The 15,302-nt window shown below is 42.5% G+C and overlaps 2 protein-coding genes across 2 annotated transcripts; both read right to left on the minus strand.

The window, feature by feature from the left end:
• Nucleotides 1–445: 445 nt before the first annotated feature.
• On the minus strand, nt 446–2,420 carry LOC109740160 (large ribosomal subunit protein uL6). The gene is made up of 3 exons (XM_020299201.3): nt 1,974–2,420; nt 1,727–1,849; nt 446–814 (listed from the first exon to the last, which is right to left on the minus strand). Exons 1-3 carry the CDS (start codon nt 2,334–2,336, stop codon nt 731–733), a joined length of 570 nt encoding a protein of 189 aa, XP_020154790.1. The 5' UTR covers nt 2,337–2,420; the 3' UTR covers nt 446–730.
• A 726-nt stretch (nt 2,421–3,146) lies between these two features.
• Nucleotides 3,147–7,014, minus strand: LOC109740158 (TSL-kinase interacting protein 1). Its single transcript, XM_040396540.3, is given in 9 exon segments — nt 3,147–3,426; nt 3,428–3,505; nt 3,613–3,707; nt 3,821–4,211; nt 4,307–4,472; nt 4,718–4,956; nt 5,068–5,264; nt 5,429–5,629; nt 6,714–7,014. Coding segments are annotated over 8 exon segments (1,323 nt in total). The 5' UTR covers nt 5,541–5,629; nt 6,714–7,014; the 3' UTR covers nt 3,147–3,381.
• Between the last annotated feature and the right edge of the window lie 8,288 nt (nt 7,015–15,302).

Genomic DNA, 15,302 nt, shown 5'->3' on the forward strand with positions numbered 1-15,302 from the left:
CTTTCTTTCTTTATTATTATTATTATCCTTTTTCCATGTTAAGCGAAATGGTAACCATATATATAAATTCTATACGGCAAATTACCGTGACGCGTAAAGCACACCTACGAATTTTGTCTACTTGTTCGGTGCAACAGCCATTGCCTACTATGTCAATGTGAAATACTAGTAGTGGCAGGCATCTTAAGGTGTTCAGACTCCAAAAAGAAAAAAACGGAAATATTCAACCAGCCTCTCAAGATGCCGTGCATTATTCCATTTGCCCATCAACTCGTGGATCAGGAATCGTTGAAAAACAGCCTCCAGACTTGGATGTAGTCTGGGCATATAACGAATGCAACACATTTTGGATAAAATGGCATTCTCGAACAAACTCATCCAGCTGATTCCTGCCTTGGGCAGCAAACAACTCTTAGAACAGCTAAAGAAGACGAGGCATGCAATGTAGATGCATAACCAAATCATTTAACGGTAGAGCCCATTCATGTCCTGTTTTAACCTCAAATACTTCCGAGTCTTCAGCCTTTATAGGGGTAGATAAGCGTCGGACCCATTCTCGCGGCGACAATACAGGATAATAAAGATAACATGTTCCATGGCACATCCCTAATAATTAACCCCACTACAAAATTCAGTCTAGAGAAAGTTCAAAATCACGACAACGACGACACAAAGACGATGAAACACGGCAGGCAGAAACACGGCTTCTGGTGGGACGGTTTTTCGCACTCTACTCCTCCTTGATGGCGCCCTTGTCGCTGACGTAGATACCGTCCAAGAACTTCCTGATATCCTTGTTCTTGACGTGGCATTTCTGCATGACAGCAAAGGAAAGGAAGACTTGCGTTAGTGGCCTGAGTAGAGGACTGAAATCAACAGGAAACTGCGATGCACGGCATATGTGTTGTTCAAGTCAGATGAATAGATCAGTGCAAATAACTGTGGAATAGCAGTGCATGTCTCAGCATCCATCCAATAATCATAGTAACTTGAATAATTCGAGCGAAACAGAACAAATGCACTGCTACAGGAACCAAAATGGACGGGAAAGCCCTTGTTGCACATAGAAACTGTTAACAAGACATACAATCACCTTGCACACAGCAAACATCATTTTGGTTATTATGATACCATGAAACAATCGGTACAATCCATGCACTACAAAAGAAACCCTAACTAATGAACTGGGCCATTAAGCACATGTCAGACTCAGGTTAGTCCATTTCCACCATGTTTATACCAAAATCAAACAGATGAAACCTTCTGACTAGGCATTTTCAACTGCTACTACTGGATGCATAGCATTTGGGAAGATTATCATTCTTCATTAAAAACACATGAGCTTGCATGATTTAACTACGAACATCCTAATTAACAGTTGAAACTCCACAAGATGGCTTCTGCGAGTAGAGATGATCCATAATGGGTTGGGCATTAGCACCTAAACATGCAGAATAAAGGCCCAACAAGCAGCAAAACTAGCCCTGTTTGCATCAAGCTGAACAGCACAAGCAGACATATATGCATCGCAAACAAAGAACACTCAACATCCAACATCTAAAGACACTGCAATGATTTCAACGCACATCTATCATACTAGTTTCGCCAAGGAGCATAAGCAAACATGATCCATGGTCATTTGCATCACATCAACCAAATTATTCAGGCAAAATCATTATGCACATGAGCAAAAAGGAAGGGTCTGGATCCTGTTTGTTAGATTCACCTGGTTGATGAGGGCGGCGGAGCGGGAGACGAGCTCGATGTCGTTGCCGTCGAGGACGATCTCATCCTTGACCTTCTCGGACCGCAGGATGGTGACCCCGTCGAGCATGTCCACCTTCCTCACCTGCAACCAAACCACAGCCGCCAAATCCATCAACCACACGCAAGCAGATCCACAAACCAAATCCGCACATCAACCGCGGCGGGCGGCGGCAACAACAACAAGAGAGGTCAAACAAAGCGGCTACCTTCTTCTCGCCGAGGAAGTTCCTGATCTCGATGCCGCGGTTGGCGGCGGTGATGGAGGCGTTGATGGGGAAGTGGGCGTACACGAAGCGCATCTTGTAGCGGAAGCCCTTGGTGACCCCCGTGATGAGGTTCTGGACGTGGGAGATGGCGGTGCGGATGGCGGCCATGGTCTTGCGGGTGCCGAACCAGGCGTCCACCTTGAGCTTGCGCCCGCCCTCCTGCAGCTGGAAGTCGAGGTTGAGGTGCTTGAAGTTGCGGGTCAGCGTGCCCCGCGGCCCCGTCACCGAGATCATCTTGGCGGACACCTTCACCGTCACCTCCTCCGGGATCTCCATCGTCTCCGACGCCAGGATCGTCTTCATCTTCGCCGGTGATGGGGGTTGGGGCGAGGGGGGTGGCGGCGGCGGCGGTGGGAGGAGGGGGAGGGGGCGAGGGTTTGGGGAGAGAGGAGGGGTGGGGACTGAGGGTTGCGTGTTTATAGGCTGGGCTCTCGGTTGGGTTGTTGGGCCGGGCTTCTCTGGGCTCCACACCACACGGCAACATCACGGCCTTTTCTCTCAAAGAAACCTTGCTCCCCATCCATCATCTCTCGCAAGTTGGTAAAAAAAAAACATTCCTTGACCCAAAGCTTGTGTTTAAAAAAAATACATATGGTGCAAACACAAAAAAGAATAAAAGTTCACATTCAGTTACAATTGTGAAGATGAGTTAGAATTGAAAAGTTTGGGAATCAAAAAGGATAATGTGATGAAAAAAAAAGTATGGGATAGGAGCTCTGCCCGCCAAAAAATTTACAGATTTAAAGCTGGTTTTCGTTATATTTTCCGGTGCGAGTTTTGGTTTATTTCATCTCATGGTTTATTCCCCCCTTCACTTCGATCGGTTTGTCATCCCCAAGTAGAGATGCTAGAATGCTCTGGTATAAGATGATTTTTACTACATTAGTTACTACAGTATTTAGCTAGAAAAATAAAAAAAATAACATACTCTCGTGATCGGTATTAAATCTGGATTGCCACAGCTACAGTATAAGAAAAGTTGGGCGCAGGGATGGCGTTAGCCCGTCCTCTGCAAAATTGCGATGACTCAGTTTTACATACAAATATTGAAGCCGAAGTTTCAAACATTTGCCAAACATTCGGTGGAATGCATACAGGATGCAGAGAAAATGGTGAGTAGCCAAGCAGATCATAGACAAGTTCGAAAATCACAAGTGGCGGCCAGTAAGAAAGAAAAAAGTAGTTTATGCGACTAACACGTGTCGTTAACTGATTATCTATCTACACAATGGGCTTCAGTAAGCCCAAAGTAATCAATTCCGACCGAAGCAGCAGGAAACCCAAATGATGATCTATCTTTACAGGATCTATATATAGCTTCAGGTCTTCCATGTAAAATTTCCGAGCCTTACGAAACACATAACTTCGGGACCGCATCCAAGCTGTTTGCTAAGCAAGCCGCTTAGCCCTAAACTGTCAGTTCCACTCAACAGCCTAGCGTCGTAAAATGCCCCATCGCCGGTGGATTCAGGCTGAAATATAAGAACCCTATCAACAATTACGTGGAAGAGAAAGCAAAGCAAAGCATCTCAAAGATATCGATGTTTGTCTGTTATAAGGCCCTAAATCTAAATGGTACCATCGACGACACATCAGGATTCACATTATCATTATTTCCCAAGCCTGGTAGTATCTGAGGGGGCCTTGGTTCCTCTCTCCTGCCTTCGGTAGAGCGCTGCACAAGGAAAAGGCTGCTGATAAGCGACAGTGCAACACATACCCTCCGTGTTGGGTGGAAAACACAGCACTAGTAGAGCAAAGGGAACATCAGCAGCTACCTGGTAGCCAGTGTTGGTGGTCGCCATCTGTACCGGATTCAGCAATTGCACCAAGGATAGTTGAGGTAATAGCACTACTGCTGCCAGGAGCAGAAGAGGGCATCCTGGCCAAATTTTGATTCCGGGGAGGAGGGAATGCATGACAGGTTTCATCTGCTTCCCAAGGGGATGGATTTGACACCTTCGGCTGGCTACTTGTTTGCTGGCGAGCAATCAAGGAAGCAATAGCAGCATCGAATGAATCGCACGTGGCAGGAATCTGCTGCTGGAAAATCGAGCTATTTTGCAAAGGCGGTTGTTTGCTGTCTTGAGAGGGCACAGCTTGCGATAGCAGTGCTCCAAAACTGATATTGGATATGCTGTCAATCCATGAAAGCGGTGTCACTTTGCTTTGGTTATCCTATATAAATTTGGAAACATACAAAGAGGGTCAAAGTCTTCTCAAGTACAAATGACATCATTGTTGCCAGAAAATACATGAAATTGCATACTCACCACCACAGCCTGTTCTGTGTTACACTCAACGGATGGACTGGTAAATTTACTTGGAAACTCAAAAGGATCTGAAGGTTTGTCGCCCAAAGTCTTTTCTGCAGAGTGCACTGGTGCCAAGGATAATTCGCTGATTTGTTGCTTCAAATTAGGCTTGAACCAACCATACCTAAAGTAAGCAAAAGATAATTAGTTTTTTTTTTGTATTCCCTTGATTTTCATAGCATGCTGTTTGGCACGACAAGTCTTCCAAAGCTGAACCATCATTGCTAATTTCTTCTATGAAATGCTGTTAATAAATACAAAATCATGATAATCTGAAAGTACCTTAAATTAATCTAGTGGGTATTAAAAAAAGCCATTTATATATGTATATCACAATAAAGGTGACCATTTCTGGGTAAGAAATTGAACCTTAAACGGAATGTTGAAGGGCTGCCAACAGCAACATAAACATCAGCAGCAGTGCAAGAATCATGAAGAGTCCATTTTTTACTGCTGGCTATGCTATCTGGTGTAGCACTGTATGGGAAGAGCATGAGATCGCCTTTTGCACAACTAGAACGACCCCATTTTGTGTTCAGATGTTGCACAATAGAGGACACCTTCTTTCGCGGAGCCAAAGTCAACTCCAGGTAAGGATTGTGCTTCTCCTGTTACATAAGTGGTGGGATAAACCAAAAGAAGACAAGAAATGTGAGCTTGAAAGAACCATCAGATGCAGTACTTATATGAATCTCTCTTGCAAAAAATGAGATAATCACCTGCTGTAGAACCTTTTGAGTCGCCTCATCTATTGGGAAAAACTGAAGCTTCATCTTTCCAGAATAATTTGGTGGTTGAGCAGACAAGTTTGTTAAATTGATAAATGGTACTTCCATAAAGCTACCACCCTCCAATGCAACCTTACTGCCTGTAAACGATTGACCATCTCCTTTTCTACATTTAGCCCCAACATTGCCTGAAAAGTAATATGGTTATGAACCTGACAGGGACAAATGCTCGTTACAGTTCAAATGTACTGCTAACAAGCACTTATTTTTCTGCTTCAGTTTGTTGATTAGCCTGGCATGAAGTTCAGTACAAATGTAGAACGAAATTAAGAATAGGGCACTAAGGCGTCACCTGGTGATTTGTGGGTATATTTGCCTGGCTTCAGGCAATGCATCTTATTACCACCAAGTTTGACCTTTGCTTCTGTATCAGTTGGTTTACAGTTCGGCTGAGGAGCTTTCATGATTCTCTGATATTCGTCAGCACTAGCAGCTACGAGGTTCAATATTGATCCAGCCCTAGGAAACTTCCACCTTTCCTGCAGGTAATAAACTGTGGAACCGGTTATCGAATCCATAGAATTTAATTTACAATAACTCTTTTCAATTTGATAAAGGGAAAATACAAGATGTGTTTCAGATAAGGAAATTGGTGAGTATCGGACATAATCCAAATGGTATTCCCTCTGTACAGAAATATAAGAGTGTTTAGATCACTAAAGTAGTGGTGGCCCATAATAGTAGAGATGTATAACAACAGTAGCTTAACCAAAGGGATAGACTTGAACTCTTCCACACCCCCTTGCCAGAGGTTTTAAGAGAACAACCTTTTGGGGATACCGATTCCACCCATTCGCAGCAAAGGAGCTAGCACTTCCTTAAGCTTTCCACCGTTCTTGCTTATTCCCCTTACTTACCCGATGAAAGAAGTGATCTAAACGCTCTTATATTTCTTTACGGAGGGTGAAATAAGCATGTTTTAATTTGATTTAGCGAGAATTATTTCTATTGCACTTGATAGTCAATTTATAATGCATTGGCACAAACTTGCCAGCAGAAGTGAAACACTGACTCTTTTTTTTAATGTACGTATACACCAGCAAAAGGATAATATTTGTTCCAGTTAGGGTTTAAAAAAATATTTTGTTCCAGAGAATTTCAGGTCACCATTCTCAAGTCCAGAATCGCATTGGCAATGAACCACGCAACTGATCCCTAATTGTGGTTGCTACCAACCACACAGTTACGCAACAACAAGATATGCGCAAGCCCCACCCAGGTGGCGGTGGATCTAAACCGACAAATTCGTTCACGCTGGGACTAGGGGAGAATTAAGGATGCCTAACAAAGCATACATCGCCCTCTCATCCACCACATGAACAGGAGCATCATTCTCTTGTTCAGTAACAAGACTGTCCGAATCAACAAAATCTGATTGCGAACTTGGTTACCATGCTACCCTCGATTTGCTAGACTCACACGCCAGCACCGCATCATTCCTATTCGAGATTCATCCACGCATCAAAACCCTCAAGCCAATCCCCCTCCGTCAACTAATTGATTAACCTAGGGTTTCCACGCTTAGACCAAGTACCCTTAGAAATCAAGGCGGGATCGCGGGATGGGGGGAGGTTTACCCTTTCCTTGGCGCGGCACCGGAGGGCGGCGACCGGGGGAGGGTGAGGCGGCACCGGCGGGATGCAGGAGCTCCTCTCGTCGCGGGCGCGGTTTGGGGGGAGATGCGGCTCGATGTGCCGCTCCCTTCCCGCCTGGGTGAGGTTTGGGGCGGCGCCGGGTGGCGACGCGCTGGGGCGGGGCAGAGCTGGGTGGCGGGGGAGACGGGGAGGAGGAGGAGGCGGCGGCGTCCGGCGGCGGTGCTGGTCGCCGGGAGAGAGGGCAGGCGGGGGAGGGTGAAGGTCGTGGGGCCTGGCTTTTGGTTAGCCCGTTACCAGTGGCGAGGAGAGGTCCTATCTTCTGTTCGACAGCGCAGGCGACGCTGAAGCGAGCGCCAATGGCCCGGCCCAACTCTGACGCGAGTTCAATTCATCTTTTTTTCTTTTCTTTTTCCATTTTTGAAAGATGTTCCGAATTTCAGAAGATGTTCGGGATTTCAAACAAAAAAACGATCATGAATTTAAAAAATAATCCTGGATTTCGAAAATTTGTTCCAGAATTAACAAAAATGTTCAGAAATTTGAAAAAGTGTTTCACATTTTAAAAAATGTTACGAATTTCGCAATATGCTTATGAATTTGAAAACAGACGTTCGGTGTGTACAGAAAAATATGTTGGTCGTATATTAAAAAAAGCTCATTATATATTACGCAAAAGTCCATTGTGTGTTAACAGCATGTTCAACGTATATTGAAAATGTCATCGTTCATTAAAGAATTGTTTGCCTTGTATTAAAATTTTTTTTAAAATGAAAAAAATCAGATTTAAGAAAAAATAGGATAGTTTTTTAAAACATGAACATCTCCTCTCCCCTATCTTGAAAAAAAATAGGGTAGTGTTCCCATGTTGCTTCGTCTTTTGTCTGACCTCCACCTTGGTACTCCCCTCCTCCCACCATTCTTCCCCCGCACCTATTTTTTCCCTCCCACCTGATTCTTTTCTTAACTTGTTTTGATTATTTGCTTTTCTGATTTCCTTCTTTCTGCTTCTGCCTTCCCGATTTCCTTTCGTCCCTAAAATCACCCAGCACCCATCCGACGCCATCTCTCCGGTGCCTGGACGCCCGCCCGCCTCACGTGCTTGTAAAGTCACCATCCCACGTCTTGTACACGACACCAGCATGTTTGTCGGCCTCCACTCACGCACGCCAAACTGTGACGTCTGCGATGGCGATGCCCATGGCGTTAGGTCACTATCGGCTGCAACCGCGCACGCCGACAGCACCAAACGATGCCCTTATCAAGGAATGCATGGGCTTCCCCACCCCTGCGGGATTCTTCGTATCATCTGTGTCAGGGTATCATCACCGCAAGAGGTCCCGGTAAGATCATCCCCATTTTCTTTGATATACTACGTTTCTTAGCTAATGTCCTCCTAGTATGGATCATGATCGTCGGGTTAACAAAGACTTGACCATCTCGTAATAGTAGCTGATATATATACTACATCAGTTTGCATGAGAACAACCACTTGATTGTCTGTCCATGTCTTTCTATAGTACTTTGTCTAGTTTTAAATGTTCACTTTATCAACTTATTATTAGAAGGTTTGCACCAATCAAAGAAATCATGCACCCTTGGCTTGATTAAATGTGTGTTTGCTAATTTATATTTAAAGTTTTCCTTGTTTTATCTTATTACTCCGTGGCTAATTATATTTGGAATCTTATGGGTGCAAAGGACTTTCCCAATAAGAAGGTGCTAACCTTTTCACGGGAAAAATATTAAAACTAAAAGGAAATTGCAATTCCGAGATTCTTTAGTGTTCCGGGCAACAATATGTTCCAAACAGATGGACATTGCTAAATCAGAGAGCATATGGTTCAGCAAGAAAACACATTCATCACTTCATTTGACATATTCAGTCAAGTAAGAAAATTTTGGAATCCAAGACAGAATACAAACTATTGTACTTCTGAATACACATTTATTTGCCAACAAGAAACTATCTATCACATGCAGGTGTGTTTGCTCCCGCTCCCCGGAGCATATCAATATGAGATGCTCTTATATAAACATGATCTTGCTTAAATGTTAATTCAAAATGTTCATCCAAGGCCAGATCTCGCTTACAATGTCAATATTGTTGTCAAGACTAATAAACTGCACATGCACCCCACGCAAGTAGGACAACTTGATTAGATCTACAGGTATATTTTTATCACTTGTAGTAACCTCATTGATTGTTTACATGCCATCATTTATACCAAGCATACATGAGTGGTGATTTTTTTCTGTCATAGCCCAATTAGGCTGACACATATTTTACATTAGTGCTACTTTGGTCATCAAGAGCTTTCTCTCCTATCTAAAAAAGAGTAGTGTTTGAGAGTGCATCTAATCCCTAGGTGGTTTTGGTAATTCATCACAACATATACATCATTGAGCTAATGCCTACTCAAAGAATATTTCGGGAAAGTTCAATCTAGGTACAACAATTGGATGTGAATGTGGACCCCTCAAAATGCTAAGGACAAGCATTGACAAAGCTCCACAATCTACATTTCCATTTAAGTGATCCAAGATCACATTGAGACCATAGGAAAACCAATACTAATAAAAGGGGATGATGTTTCGATGATGGTCTAACTGCTCAAATTCTTACAACCAGACTTACCGAGATACACTTGACATAGGCACTGCCTAAACCCTAGCATCTCGGTTTCACTGAGTTGGCCCTATGGTCCCACCGAAGAGCACGTGTCAACCCTCTGTTGCAAATTCAAATTGACTCGGAATTTTCGACCGGTTTCAATCAGTGACACTGAAGTGTGGAAAGTGCTCAGGTCAGCTTGATCGGTCCCACCGTGAGGTTTTATCCGGCCTCACCGAAAAGCCTAAAGTTCAAACCTTTTCCACAGGTAGGTCTCACCGAGTGGTTTCACCCGGGCCCACCGAAGTGTGCATAAAGGTGTGTAATAGTTGGATTTTTTGGTGATGGCTATATATACCCCCTCCCCCACCCATCCACCAACTCTCATAGAGCAACTAGTTCAAAGCTTACACTTCCCATTCATTTCCTGAGAGAGAACCACCTAGTCTTGTGTTGAGATCAAAGGGATTCCACCCCAACCATAGAACCTTGATCTCGAGCTTCCCAATTGGTTTCCACCCAAACCCCTCTCCTACCACATAGCCAAAATCTGCGAGAGAGTGTTTGAGTGTTAAGGAGACTATCTTTTGAAGCACAAGAGCAAGGAGTTAATCGTCAACAACAACATCTATTACCTTTTAGAGAGTGGTGTCTCCTAGATTGGTAGGTGTCACTTGGGAGCCTCCAAATCTTGTGGAGTAAACCAAGAGTTTGTAAGGGCAAGGAGATCGCCTACTTCATGAAGATCTACCCAAGTGAGGCTTATCCTTCGTGGGCGCAAGCCATGGTGGAATAGGCAAGGTTGCTTCTTCGTGCACCCTTCATGGACTCTCACAACCATTATCCTTCTTGGATTGAAGCCTACATCAACGTGGATATATGATAGCACCACCTACCGGAACCATGGAAAAAAAATTGTGTCTCCATTGCGTTTGAATATATCCAAACCCTTCCTCTACCTACTTTCATATGCAAAGCCTTTACTTTCCACTGCTACTCTATTAGACTTGCACGTGTAGGGTGTTTGTAGACTTGATAGAACTGCTAAAATCTGCCAAGAACTAAAATTGGGAAAGGCTAGGTTTTTAATTGTCAAGTACTCTAATCACCCCCTCTAGACCTACTTACTATCCCATAGTGTTCCTGTATCACTTCATCTTAATGTCAGATCTCCACCTAGGTATGGCCCCGCCTCCCACCCTCCTTCCCCACACTGATTTTTCTCTCCCATGTGTTTTTTGAATCGTTTTGTTTTTTTACCTTTCTTCTGCCTCCCCGGTTTCCTTTAGCCACTAAAATCACACACTAACCATCCCACGTCGTCTCCTCCGCTCCTTCGATCGCACACCCCGTCTTGCATGCCTGGAAGCCCCTGCCTGCCTCACATTATTGTAAGTCGTCATCCCACGTCTCGTGCATGATGCCAGCGCGTTTAACGGCCTCCACTCATGTGCGCCGATCCGTGACGCCTACGGTGGTGACACCCACGACGCTAGGTGAGGCTCAGTGGCTACCGCGCATGCCATCGGCTCCAGACAACACCCCATCGAGGAATACATGGGCTTCCCCACCCCAACAAAGATTCTCCATATCTGTCAAGGCGTTGTCGTCGCAAGAGGTTCAGGTAAGATTATCCCCGTTTTCTTTGATATACTACGTTTCTTAGCTAATGTCCTCCTAGCATTGATCATGTTATCTGATTAACAAGGACTTGGCCATCTCGTAATAGTAGCTAGTGAAGTGGATCTATATACTACTTCAGTTTGCATGAGAACAACTGCTTGATTGCTTGTCCAACGCTTTAGTAGGATAGTTGGCTTGTTTCTGTAGTACTTTGTCCAGTTTTAAATGTTCACTTTCTCGACTTATTAGAAGGATTGCATCGGTCAAAAATTCATGTGCCCTTGGCTTGATCAAATGTGTGGTTGCTAATTTATTTCTAAAATTTTCCTCATTCTATCTTATTATTCCATAGCTAATTATATTTTGGAATCTGATGGGCACAACAGACTTTCACAATAAGAAAGCACTAACCTTTTGATAGATAAAATGTAAAGATTGAAAGGAGATGGAAATTCATATATTCCTTTATTGTTATGGGTAACAACAGGTTCCAAACAGACGAGATGCTAAATCAGATAGCATACTATTCAGAAAGAAAACACATTCATCACTTCGTTTGAAATATTTGGTCAAGTAAGCAAGGAATCCAAGATAAAATACCAACTATTGTACTTCTGAATACACATTTATTTGCCAACAAGAAACTATCTATCACATGTAGGTGTGTTTGCTCCCCGGAGCATAGCAATACCAGATGCTCTTGTATAAACATGTCCTTGCTTACAATATTAATTCAAGGTCAGATCTTGCTTACAAGGTCAATATAATCACCTTTTAATTTCTGTTAAGATAAATAAACTACACGTGCACCCCACAAATATAGAAAAACTTGATTATATCTACAAGTATATTGTTATCACTTCTAATAACCTCATTGACTGTTTACATGCCATCGTGTATACCAAAAATACACGAGTGTTGATTTTAATTTATTTTATGACGTCGTGCCCGTTAGGCTTTCAAATATTTTACATTAGTGGTACTTCTGTCATGAAACTTATGAAGAATGTATTCCCTTGAACAATATTTCAGTTGGATTTATGTTACATGTGTGGTGGAATGAGAAAATGGAAGGCCCGTAACTGAAAGTGAGCAAAATATATTTATCAATTAACAAAATGCCCAAATTGCTATGATATACTCTACGCTTCCTTTGGATTTGGTGTCCACATTTTTGGAATCCAATAATTCTGGTATCTGAGCAATGATTTTTGGATTCATTTATTCTGGTACATCAATCATTCGCACTTTTCTTCACGGAATATAGCCGAAAGCTACCAATGTAGCATTTTGGTCACTCCCTTTTCTATAGAAATGTTGCATTTGGTTAGTATTTTACTATTTCAAACAATGAATTGACATAAGCTTTTTTGAACATATTTTGTCACTAGTTACTATCTACAAGTCATATGGTGCGAGTAAATCATGTTTTTGATCTATGTTTGCGGGAGAGAGAGAGAGAGAGGGAGAGAGAGAGGCAAGAGGGAGATACATTTATATTTTTTTATCACTTCTAATAACCTCGTCGGCTGTTCACATGCCATCGTGTATACCAAGAATACATGCGTGTTGATTTTAATTCTTTTTATGGCTTAGTGCCCATTGGGCTTTCAAATATTTTACATTAGTGGTACTTCTGTCATGAAACTTATGAAGAATTTATTCCCTTGAACGATATTTTAGTCATTCGGATTTGTGTTACATGTGTGGTGGCATGAGAAAATGGAAGGCCCTTAACTGAAAAGCAAGCAAAATATGTTTATCAATTAACATAATTTTTTATAATCATGTGTTTTGATATGTGTTTGCGGGAGAGAGAGAGGGAGAGAGAGAGAGAGAGGGATACCTCTCCGATACACGGAGTGACAAATCCTAATCTCGATCTATGCCAACTCAACAAACACCATCAGAGACACCTGTAGAGCATCTTTATAATCACCTAGTTACGTTGTGACGTTTGATAGCACACTAATCTCATAATCAGAGGAACATGTATAAGTCATGAAGAAAGCAATAGCAATAAACTAAATGATCATAGTGCTAAGCTAATTGGACGGGTCTTGTCCATCACATCATTCTCTAATGATGTGATCCCGTTGATCAAATGACAACACATGTCTATGGCTAGGAAACTTAACCATCTTTGATTAACGAGCTAGTCAAGTAGAGGCATACTAGGGACACTCTGTTTGTCTATGTATTCACACATGTACTAAGTTTTCGGTTAATACAATTCTAGCATGAATAATAAACATTTACCATGATATAAGGAAATATAAATAATAACTTTATTATTGCCTCTAGGGCATATTTCCTTCAATCTCCCACTTGCACTAGAGTCAATAATCTAGATTACATAGTAATGATTCTAACACCCATGGAGTCTTGGTGCTGATCATGTTTTGCTCGTGAGAGAGGCTTAGTCAACGGGTCTGCAATATTCAGATCCGTATGTATCTTGCAAATCTCTGTCTCCCTCCTTGACTTGATCGCGGATGGAATTGAAGCGTCTCTTGATGTGTTTGGTTCTTTTGTGAAATTTGGATTCCTTCGCCAAGGCTATTGCTCCAGTATTGTCACAAAAGATTTTCATTGGACCCGATGCACTAGGTATGACACCTAGATCAGATATGAACTCCTTCATCCAGACTCCTTCATTTGCTGCTTCCGAAGCAGCTATGTACTCCGCTTCACACGTAGATCCCGCCACGACGCTTTGCTTAGAACTACACCAACTGACAGCTCCACCGTTCAATATAAATACGTATCCGGTTTGTGACTTAGAGTCATCCGGATCAGTGTCAAAGCTTGCATCAACGTAACCATTTACGACGAGCTCTTTGTCACCTCCATAAACGAGAAACATATCCTTAGTCCTTTTCAGGTATTTCAGGATGTTCTTGACCGTTGTCCAGTGATCCACTCCTTGATTACTTTGGTACCTCCCTGCTAAACTAATAGCAAGGCACACATCAGGTCTGGTACACAGCATTGCATACATGATAGAACCTATGGCTGAAGCATAGGGAATGACTTTCATTTTCTCTCTATCTTCTACAGTGGTTGGGCATTGAGTCTGACTCAACTTCACACCTTGCAACACAGGCAAGAACCCTTTCTTTGCTTGATCCATTTTGAATTTCTTCAAAAACTTTATCAAGGTATGTGCTTTGTGAAAGTCCAATTAAGCGTCTTGATCTATCTCTATAGATCTTGATGACCAATATATAAGCAGCTTCACCGAGGTCTTTCATTGAAAAATCCTATTCAAGTTTCCTTTTATGCTATCCAGAAATTCAGCATCATTTTCGATCAACAATATGTCATCCACATATAATATCAGAAATGCTACAGAACTCCCACTTACTTTCTTGTAAATACAGGCTTCTCCAAAAGTCTGTATAAAACCATATGCTTTAATCACACTACAAAGCGTATATTCCAACTCCGAGATGCTTGCACCAGTCCATAAATGGATCGCTGGAGCTTGCACACTTTGTTAGCACCTTTTGGATCGACAAAACCTTCTGGTTGCATCATATACAACTCTTCTTTAAGATATCCATTAAGGAATGCAGTTTTGACATCCATTTGCCAAATTTCATAATCATAAAATGCGGCAATTGCTAACATGATTCGGACAGACTTAAGCATCGCTACGGGTGAGAAGGTCTCGTCGTAGTCAACTCCTTGAACTTGTCGAAAACCTTTCGCAACAAGTCAAGCTTTTTAGACAGTAACATTACCGTCAGCGTCAGTCTTCTTCTTGAAAATCCATTTATTCTCTATGGCTTGCTGATCATCGGGCAAGTCAACCAAAGTCCACACTTTGTTCTCATACATGGATCCCATCTCAGATTTCATGGCCTCAAGCCATTTCGCGGAATCTGGGCTCATCATCGCTTCCTCATAGTTCGTAGGTTCGTCATGGCCAAGTAACATGACCTCCAGAACAGGATTGTCGTACCACTCTGGTGCAGATCTTACTCTGGTTGACCTACGAGGTTCAGTAGTAACTTGATCTGAAGTTTCATGATCATCATCATTAGCTTCCTCACTAATTGGTGTAGGAATCACTGGAACTGATCTCTGTGATGAACTACTTTCCAATAAGGGAGCAGGTACAATTACCTCATCAAGTTCTACCTTCCTCCCACTCACTTCTTTCGAGAGAAACTCCTTCTCTAGAAAGGATCCATTTTTAGCAACAAATATCTTGCATTCGGATCTGTGATAGAAGGTGTACCCAACAGTCTCCTTTGGGTATCCTATGAAGACACATTTCTCCGATTTGGGTTCGAGCTTATCAGGTTGAAGCTTTTTCACATAAGCATTGC

The sequence above is a fragment of the Aegilops tauschii genome, chromosome 7 (assembly GCF_002575655.3).
Source record: "Aegilops tauschii subsp. strangulata cultivar AL8/78 chromosome 7, Aet v6.0, whole genome shotgun sequence".
NCBI lineage: Eukaryota > Viridiplantae > Streptophyta > Magnoliopsida > Poales > Poaceae > Aegilops > Aegilops tauschii.